The 9,368-nt window shown below is 33.2% G+C and overlaps 3 protein-coding genes across 3 annotated transcripts; all 3 read right to left on the bottom strand.

Annotated features, from left to right (window-relative positions):
- Positions 1-705: 705 nt before the first annotated feature.
- Positions 706-3,464, bottom strand: LOC17886305 (PHD finger protein At2g01810). Its single transcript, XM_006293011.2, has 3 exons — positions 3,143-3,464; positions 2,821-3,052; positions 706-2,300 (listed from the first exon to the last, which is right to left on the bottom strand). The coding sequence occupies exons 1-3, from the start codon at positions 3,462-3,464 to the stop codon at positions 764-766; spliced, it is 2,091 nt and encodes a 696-aa protein (XP_006293073.1). The 3' UTR covers positions 706-763.
- Positions 3,465-3,974: 510 nt separating this feature from the next.
- On the bottom strand, positions 3,975-6,095 carry LOC111830586. Its single transcript, XM_023783058.1, has 6 exons — positions 5,790-6,095; positions 5,571-5,657; positions 5,317-5,485; positions 5,027-5,178; positions 4,874-4,924; positions 3,975-4,595 (listed from the first exon to the last, which is right to left on the bottom strand). The coding sequence occupies exons 1-6, from the start codon at positions 5,940-5,942 to the stop codon at positions 4,062-4,064; spliced, it is 1,146 nt and encodes a 381-aa protein (XP_023638826.1). The 5' UTR covers positions 5,943-6,095; the 3' UTR covers positions 3,975-4,061.
- A 688-nt stretch (positions 6,096-6,783) lies between these two features.
- On the bottom strand, positions 6,784-8,860 carry LOC17885811. Its single transcript, XM_023783063.1, has 7 exons — positions 8,705-8,860; positions 8,500-8,586; positions 8,201-8,413; positions 7,945-8,097; positions 7,813-7,863; positions 7,369-7,515; positions 6,784-7,269 (listed from the first exon to the last, which is right to left on the bottom strand). The coding sequence occupies exons 1-7, from the start codon at positions 8,858-8,860 to the stop codon at positions 6,889-6,891; spliced, it is 1,188 nt and encodes a 395-aa protein (XP_023638831.1). The 3' UTR covers positions 6,784-6,888.
- Between the last annotated feature and the right edge of the window lie 508 nt (positions 8,861-9,368).

The following is a 9,368-nucleotide window of genomic DNA, read 5'->3' as shown; positions in this document are numbered from 1 at the left end:
TGATGGATATGTTAAAATTGAAAACATGTACCAAAAAGCCTAATTCAGCCTAAACCTAAACACTGAGGCACAAAAGATGAAACGTTTTAAGAGAATCGAATGGAATATCTAATTGTACATACATGATAGTAAACAGGTTATATTGCGTATTTATATTAACTTTGTAAGATTGACTTGTATTTTTTAAATTTGAATGGTAAAATTGCAAAAAATGGTAATTTCGATGGTTTATTTGCACAAAACCTATAGTTTTATCACCTACTTTGATGAATTACCTTTTCAATTTTGTTAAGATTCCACCAATATAATAATGTTGTTTTAAATGGTTTCTAAAGCCTAAAATCTAATTATCTTTGATAAATTTTTTTTCTTTTTTCTTTTTTGTAGGCGATAAATTTGATTTGTTTGTGTAGTTTATCATTCATTGATATACATTTGAGTAATGTGCATGAACCAGTATTTTCATTAGTATTTGCTCCGTCGATGATGATTTTTTAAAATTGAGTTATTTTCTACAATGAATAACGAGTTGGTTCATCTCAAATTAATATATGTTTCGAGCATAATAATTGGAAAGGCATGTATTACTCATGCAGATAATTTTTTAGGAAAAATTTGTTTGTTTTAATTAAATTCGGTCTATATATGTTATATGTATGTCTATGGTTGGTAGTTTTCACTTTTCACCATAATGATGTTGATGGACGATATACATACACAATGGATTCTCCAAACACAAGCTAACTTTTTGCGCAAGCTAGGGCTAGCGGATGCTGAAGTTGCGTTTTTTGGATCTCGAAACCCCACTACACCTGTAACAGAGAAACACTGAGGGAACAGCTTCGTCGTCTTCAATGGAATAGCAGAGTGTGTGGTGCCAAACCTTGCAAACATCACAAGCCACCATTCTCTCACCATCATCATCCATAGCTCCGCATTTGCAGTCAACGGTCCAGTCATCAAAACCACCTTCATACCTTAACTCAGTGCATATGTCCAGACCAAACCCTTTCACCAGAAACTCTGTCTTACCAAGTGATTCTAGACGCAAGTCGTCCTCTAGCTTCTCAAGATACCTGTTTCTTATCTCCAACACTTCAAATGTCTCCATTATGCAGTAAGTATCCCTCAGAGCTTTCTCTGCTGCAGATTTCAGTTCTCTGATGGTTGCGTTTCCAGGAACAACCACGAGTTCACCAGGGGGTAATAACCGGGTGAAGTCTCTGAGTATTTCTTCATGATTAGGCAGAACTTGGCAGCTAACTGTTAAAGGATTTTGTTCCTTGTAAGACCATTCTTTTACAAAGCTCTTGCAGTTCAAGATAACCTGAGACGCTTCACTGTATATATCTGGATGTAGATAAGTTAACAAAAGATTCTGATAGAGATAGAGAATGTCATCGTACGGACTCAGTCCAGGAGTAGTGGATGTCCATTTCCTGATTTTCTGCGGTTTCAGTTTCCTTTTCTTTTTCCGTTCTTGCTCAGCAACACGGGAATTGATTGTCCGGAGAGCAAACTGTAACATTCGGGTTTTCGAGTTTGTGAACCTCTGCACTATCTGGTCACCTATTAGAATTTTGTCAATGTGTTTAAGCAAGAAATCAATCAATCCTGTATCACCAATGCTATTTCTAACAGCTTCCCGAAGCTCTTGGCGAGGTATAGTGCTGTTTCGCTCTTTAAACACTTTGAGAACCGCTTTGGCTGCATCTTTTAACCTCCTTGCATGCCATCTAGAATTTTCTCCCCTGCCCAAATCATCAAATGAGTAATATGTAGGGGTTTTTATTTCCGCCATTGTTATTTCATGATCATCAAGAACAGTGTCTCTGCCAGATTCATATCCGCTATCGTCTGATGATTCCTGATCAGGGCATGTGCAAACCTCAGTGTTCTCATCAGCTCCAAGAATAGGATGTGAAACAGGATCTAAAGACATTGCAACTAGTGTCATTGCAGTCTTTCTATGAATGGGAGCTTTTAATATGAAAGCAAGCATGAACTGAAGCAAATCAGAGAGAGTGGCCAATGGGGTTTGAGTAGATCCTCTGTAGAAATCGATGATCATCTTCATCACTCTCCCTTTACTTGTTCCCGAAAAGTCTTCTATAATCTTGTCAACTTCTATAGAGCTAAGAGTGAGAATAGCTCGCCAATACTGATCTTTTCTTACCCCAAAGCTTCCATGAGACAACATATAATCCCATTTCCCAAACCATGGTCGACCATATGCAACACCATGGAGCAGCCTCAGATCAATAGATCCCTTCTTGGATGTATCATCCAAAGAGATCTTCCTGCAGCCAAAGACATAACCATTGATAACTTCATAAACACTACTCAGGTTATAGCATACTGCAGCTAGGATCCGAAACAAGAAATTTTTTGGCTTCAATTAAAATACTCAAATTCAATCTTAGTTTACCATTAAAACCCCAAAAAAACAAACAAACTTTTACGTAATTCAATCTCAAAATCACTAAACAAGATAGTTCATGTCCATTTAATGAGATAATCTCTCTCCTATAATTAGCAAAAATCTAATCATGCCTCCCAACTTATATACTATTGACTTTGAGTTTCTCTAACAATCAATGTCACAATCTATTTTTATAATTGGGAAAGATTTATTCTGTCGTCCCAACTTACTATCGATATAGATTCATAACCGATATGGAATTCCTAACATCAATGTCACAAATCTTTCTTAAGATGTAGCAAAAGTATCACATGATTAATGTAGTGTACCTAACATCAATCTCCCATAATTAGTAAAAAGCAAGCAGCTTTTGTACAGATATAAGTTTGGTTTGGTACCTAGTACGAAGAGTAGTGCAAAGACGATCCCAAAAGTCCATGACTTGATCACCAGAGAGATCATCATCAGCGTTGATACAGAGCAAATGACCAAACCCATTGCAATGGATCAAACCATGCATCAGATGTGAAGAAAGCTTCAAGCTTTGTGTAGTCAATGGATTGTTCCATTCATCACTCTTTGGGATTATCATATGATATCTCCTCTTCGATACATAGTGATGACCCCAACCTATACACGTAAAACACAAATCAAAATCAGAATTAAAAACACTCCCAAAAAAAAAAAAAAAAAAAAACCTAGATTTGATGATATATATACCAACGCATCTACAGAAATCGCAAAGAGGGTTTGGAGAGGAATCAGAGATTTGTTCATCGACGATGTAAAGAGGGAAGACGACGCCGGTTGCTTGGCTGGCAAGGAAGATACAAGAGACGGTGTTGCCATCGATGGTGTAATCTTCAATCTCGGCGTATTCACGGAGGAAAGATCTGATGTTGTCGCGGAAAGTGGCGGCGAGGTTGAGGAATGGGGAAGAAGAAGAGGAGGAGGTGGTGGTGGTGGTGGCATGATCGTTAATAAAGAGGAATTTGGGGGTTTTTGTCCTCTCCGTGCAAGCGTCGTATACGGTTATCGCCATGACTGAAAAGGACTGCGAGAGAAGAGAGAAAGAGTCTGTTTGTTTTATCATTGGGATCACGTGACATCGGCCTGATTTGTTGTTACTGGAATCTCATTGATTGTGAATTGACGATTTCGCCCTTTTGGCGGCTATCTTGTACTACTGGTTTAATAAGGAAGAATGAGAAATTCCGGTTTACTTGATTTGTGGCTCGGTTCAATTTGGTTTTGCCGCAGTTGTTCTATTCATTTTTCTAAAGATATTTGTTTCATCTCTTTGTCGTCTGAATTGTTATGAAATCTCTAGTGTTGTAATCAGTTTAATTTCATTTGGATTTGAGTATATATGTAAATCCATTACTGCAATTATTGGTCAAAACTATTGGCAATCAGTTTAATTTCATTTGATGAAAGTATCAGATAATGGATGAGATAATATGACATCTAGCGATTAAGGATTAAAACCTATTCATATCATTTTCACCCACCAAAACATTATTATAAATTTACAATCCCACAAGTCAAAAAGTGAAAAAAACTTATATAGGTTTTATTCTTGAACTAAAATATAGAAAGAGAGAGGACATATATACTAAAGATCTTAAAGACATGTACATTACATTTTACATCCTTGAGGTCCTCCAAAGAAGATAGCTCTAGACCACTCACCAACATCTATTAACTTCTCAACCTTATAACAACTTGGATCACTTTCATCTATTTTTAAAGCTGAAGCTGTTGGAATCAAAGCTTGTCTTGATTTAGTATCGATCATCACTTGAATATCATTCACATAAGCTGCTTTCTTATAACCCTCTTGTGGAAAATGTCCACTTCCCATGGTTGGACATGGACTCCTCTCTCTCACTAAACATAAAATTTCTCCTCCCCAGTCCACTACACTTGCTCCATTAGCTAAACCCTCATCTTTGAACAATGATCTAGGCCAGTATCCTATTGGCTCGTCACGTAGCATAAACCACCAATTTCTTGTAAGATGATCCTGATATATATTGACTTCTAGATGATATTGTTCACCACCATATATAGAAACTGGTTGGGCGAGGACACCAACTGCGAATTTAGAGCTCACATGTATAAATCCAGGGCATTGTAAATTAAAGCAACCAGTCTGATTACTTCCATCTGCCTGTTTAAATCAAAGATTTAAGTATTTAGTTAATATAAATATGTAGATCATTTCAAACACAAAATTTCACGTTTGCATTTTGTTTTACATGAGAAGAATTTTTTCACAATTATATAATTGAAATATAAAGCAAATTTTGCAAATTACAATGGTAAATAACGCAAAAAAATGATTTGTTTTATTTTCGTTTGTAGTTGCATAGAAAGTAAATGTAAGCGTCAAACAAACAATCAAAATCATAATGTGGATACAAAGAAAATTTGTATTGAGAAACTTACAGTCCAATATGTGAATACAGAACTCTGACTTTTATTAATGCCCGGGTTCACCTGCGAGATAATTTGATACATTGGTTTTCAAAAACAATTATATAGAAAATATATGTAAGATGTTAAAAAAAAAATATGTAAGAAAAATGGATTTTGACTTACTATCCATCCAGCTGATATGCTTTGTAATCCTCCTAAGTCACCTGTAACATCCATACTCGCAAGACTATACTGATGATGTGAGACGTTTGGACTCCTTATGTTAATGTTTCCTTTTGCTCCATGATTGTTACCTTCGTAACTAATTGAGGCAAACTAAAACCAAAAGAGAAGAAATAAAGATAATCAAGAAACATCATATGAACATGTTAAGAGGTGTGCTCAATTCAAACTATGTTCTATAGGGAGTGATTTTTGTACCTGATAAATGTTCTTGTTATTTGAAGAAATTTTTCTTAAAGATTTCAAACGTTGAGCTTGTATAAGATCTTCAATGGTAACTCTTTTGACAATGATTGTCCCAATTGGACAACTTATGTCATCTTGTTGATATGGGAGAGAAGTAGAGTTTTGAGATTTGTTGTTACGTATGATCCATATAGGTATAGTTGTAGGTTTTAACTGCATATATGATACTTCAATCCATTAGAAAGAAAACAAAAATAACATTTAATAGATATACACATATTGGGTTGTAGAATAAAACCTGTATGGAATGGTTCTTTAGCAAAGGATGATCAAAGGCTAACTGCTTTTGAATGTCGATGCAATCCAATATATAACCATGTTCAGTCTGTCGAAATGAAATTTTTTTTTTTTTGATGTGGTCTACAATACAATGAAATGTTACTTTAAATGATATTAATAAATAATAAATGTTTTGAAATCTTGAAAGAAAAACATTGAAAAGAAAGGGAAAGTTTACTTGGAAACTTTTGATTGCGGGTTTATTGATATGGTTGAGTTGCTTCTCCAACTCCTTTATCTCCTCTGGCGATGGTATTGTTATGTGACTCTTTGCAACTAAGATAAGAGCTATTGTTGAGAAAGTCAAGTAGAGCTTATTGGACGACTTCATGGAGAATCAAATATCTTAAAAAAAAAAAGAGAAATCTAAAGGCAATTAAACACAATATTTATTGTATTGTCACATAAATAGAAGACCATTTTAATTAAAAAACCAAATAGAAGACCATTAAAACCAACAAATAACGTATAATCAGTGATCAACAAGTGGCTCTATCTCTCTCTATTATCCATTTGTGGATGCCAAAGTGCAACTTTTTATAAGAAAACTAAAGAAACTTTTTTTTGTTATTGTATTCTTCCTTTGATTACAGTATCAAAGAAAGGATGAAAAAAAAAAATCAAGAAAGTTACTCAGACAAACTTTCAAAGAACATAAATGGTTAATATCCATGCTAATGAATAAAATAAATTTGATACATGTGAAAGTATAACGACCAATTAAATAACACACGTAAAATAGCATATGTAATCTTATTTTATTTTGGTTAGTTTTATTGGTTGAGGAAAAGAAAGATTTATTAAAAGTTTAGATATAAAAATTGAAATCGGTATATATTAATTTATTTTCAGTTTTAACTGTAAAAAGAAAGTCACACTCTTGATAAAAAAAAAGAAAAAAAAAGTCACACTTGTTTGCATATGACCAGTAGATTTGATATGTGTCAAGATTATATGATCTAGTAAATATAATAAAGTTAAGATTTTATTATACGAATAGGCAAAATGAAGTAAATATTTTTTTATTTTTTTATGAAGTAAATATTTATATTGCCGTTTGATTAAAGTATCAAATAAAGGATGCGATGAAATGACATTGAGCAATTAAGGATTAAAACTTATTCTTATCATTTCCACCAACCAAAAAATATATTATAATCCCACAAGTCAAATAGTGAAAAAACCTTATTATATATAATTTATCAGATTAAACATCAAGTTTTATTTTTCAACTGAAATAGAGGACATATATACTAAAGATCTTAAAGACATGTAAATTAAATTTTACATCCTTCAGGACCTCCAAAAAAGATAGCTCTAGACCATTCACCAACATCTATGATCTTGTCAACCTTGTAACAACTTGGATAACTTTCATCTATTTTTAAAGATGAAGCTGTTGGAATCAAAGCTTGTCTTGATTTAGTATCGATCATCACTTGGATATCATTCACATAAGCTGCTTTCTTATAACCCTCTTGTGGAAAATGTCCACTTCCCATGGTTGGGCTCCTCTGTCTCACTGAACAGAAATTTTCTCCTCCCCAGTTCACCGAAGTTGCTCCATTAGCTAAACCATCAGCTTTGAACAATGATCTAGGCCAATATCCAATTGGCTCGTCACGTAGCACAAACCACCAGTGCCCTGTAAGATGATCCTACTCCATTAATCAAAAACAGAATTGTTACCACAACTTTGACTTTTGCTATATGAATTCGAGGAAAGATTATGTTGTTGATATCATGTGTATTAATACCTGATATATACTAACTTCTAGGTGATATTGTTGACCGCCATATATAGAAACTGGTTGGGCGAGGACACCAACTGCGAATTTAGTGCTCACATGTATAAATCCAGGGCATTGTAAATTGAAGCAACCAGTCTGATCACTGTCATCTGCCTATTTGAATCAAACTAAACATTTAAGTATTTAACTAATGAAATCATATCATTTCAAACAAAAAAATTGCGTTTCCATTTTGTTTTACATGAGATGAATTGTTTGTCAATATAAAACCAATTTTTGCAAATAACAAAGGTAGATAACTCAAAATGATTTTTTTTTTTCTGTGTGTTAAACTATCATCAATAAAATGAGAGTTTGGGTTTGGGTAGTAAACATAAAAAAAAAAGCAAATGCAAGAGTCACAAACAATCAAAGTCATAATGTGGATGTAAAGAAATTTGAAAAACTTACAGTCCAATATGTGAATACAGAACTGTGATTCATATTGAATTCTGGGTGCACCTGAGAGATAATTTGATATATACATTGGTTTCCAAATTTTTATATAGAAATATTACATGCAGAATATGGATCTTGACTTACAATCCATCCAGCTGAAATGCTCTGTAACCCTTTTAAATCGCCTATGACAGTAATACTCGCAAGACTAAACTGATTTTGTGAGACTTTTGGACTCCATATGTTAATGTTACCTTTTGCTCCATGATTGTTATCTTCGTACCAAACTGTGGCAAACTAAACTCCAAAAGAAAATAAAAAAGATAATCAAGAAACATCATATGAATAAGTTACGAGAAGTTCCCAATTTCAACTATGTCTGATATGAAGTGATTCTTACAAAATGATCTCTTAAATACATATTCTTGTTATTTGAAGAAAATTGTCTTAAAGATTTTAAACGTTGAGCTTGTATAAGATCTTCTATTGTAACCCTTTTGACAATGATTGTGCCAATTGGACAATTTATGTCATCTTGTTGATATGGGAGAGAACTAGAGTTTTGAGAATTGTTGTTATGTATGATCCATTTAGGTATAGTTGTAGGTTTTAACTGCATATATGATACTTCAATCCATTAGAAAGAAAACAAAAATAATATTTTAATAGATATACTCATATTGGGTTGTAGAATAAAACCTGAATGGAATGGTTCTTTAGCAAAGGATGATCAAAGGCTAACTGCTTTTGGATGTCGATGCAATCCAATATATAACCATGTTCAGTCTGTCGAAATGGGAAACAAAAAAAATATTTGATGTGGTCTACAATACAATGAAATGTTACTTCAATAAATGTTTTGAAATCTTGAAAGAAAAACATTGAAAAGAAAGGGAAAGTTTACTTGGAAACTTTTGATTGCGGGTTTATTGATATGGTTGAGTTGCTTCTCCAACTCCTTCATCTCCTCTGACGATTGTTTTGTTATGTGACTCTTTGAAACTAAGATAAGAGCTATTGTTGACAAAGTCAGCAAGTAGAGCTTATTTGACGACTTCATGGAGAATCAAAGATCTTAAAAACAAATCTTTTTTTTTTTGGTAATGCAAAGGGAGAAATAACTCCCCAAAGATCTTAAATAAAAATCTAAAGGACAATCAAACACAATATATATTGTCACATAAAAAGAAGACCTTTAAAACCAACAAATCCTATATAACCAGTGATTAACAAGTGGCTCAATCTCTCTCTCTCTATTATCCATTAGTGGATGACAAAGTGAGATTAAAAAAAGAAAAAAAACTAAAGACACTTTTTTGATGTATCTTATCAACCATATAAAAGTTTATAATTTTTCATATTTGAAAAAGTGTATTTTTGAAAATGGATAGAAAAGAAGGGTATTTTAAAAAAGGGTAGACCAAAAGGGGCATTTCTCAAAAATTCTCTTATATTATCGTGTTATTAAAATAGAAATATTAACATCTAAGAAATTTATTTATAAAATGAAATTTTAGTTACAAAAATGAAAATGGACCAATACTGTAAATGTTGTCATCAGCTGTAAA

Source organism: Capsella rubella, unplaced genomic scaffold (genome assembly GCF_000375325.1).
Source record: "Capsella rubella cultivar Monte Gargano unplaced genomic scaffold, Caprub1_0 scaffold_5, whole genome shotgun sequence".
Lineage (NCBI taxonomy): Eukaryota > Viridiplantae > Streptophyta > Magnoliopsida > Brassicales > Brassicaceae > Capsella > Capsella rubella.
This window is presented reverse-complemented; position numbering and strand designations above follow the sequence as displayed.

What these genes read in the sequence shown, in the direction of transcription:
- LOC17885811 (XM_023783063.1), bottom strand. Translation starts at nt 8,860, where the DNA reads ATGAAGTCGTCAAATAAGCTCTACTTGCTGACTTTGTCAACAATAGCT. An exon ending in TGTATTTAAGAGATCATTTT is followed by an intron (nt 8,098 to 8,200) that starts GTAAGAATCACT and finishes TTTGGAGTTTAG; the next exon opens with TTTGCCACAGTTTGGTACGA. An exon ending in CTGTATTCACATATTGGACT is followed by an intron (nt 7,516 to 7,812) that starts GTAAGTTTTTCA and finishes TGATTCAAATAG; the next exon opens with GCAGATGACAGTGATCAGAC.
- LOC111830586 (XM_023783058.1), bottom strand. Translation starts at nt 5,942, where the DNA reads ATGAAGTCGTCCAATAAGCTCTACTTGACTTTCTCAACAATAGCTCTT. An exon ending in ACGTTTGAAATCTTTAAGAA is followed by an intron (nt 5,179 to 5,316) that starts AAATTTCTTCAA and finishes TTTGGTTTTAGT; the next exon opens with TTGCCTCAATTAGTTACGAA. An exon ending in GCATATCAGCTGGATGGATA is followed by an intron (nt 4,925 to 5,026) that starts GTAAGTCAAAAT and finishes ATTATCTCGCAG; the next exon opens with GTGAACCCGGGCATTAATAA.
- LOC17886305 (XM_006293011.2), bottom strand. Translation starts at nt 3,464, where the DNA reads ATGGCGATAACCGTATACGACGCTTGCACGGAGAGGACAAAAACCCCC. An exon ending in CGATTTCTGTAGATGCGTTG is followed by an intron (nt 3,053 to 3,142) that starts GTATATATATCA and finishes TTACGTGTATAG; the next exon opens with GTTGGGGTCATCACTATGTA. An exon ending in TGCACTACTCTTCGTACTAG is followed by an intron (nt 2,301 to 2,820) that starts GTACCAAACCAA and finishes CTTTGGCTGCAG; the next exon opens with GAAGATCTCTTTGGATGATA.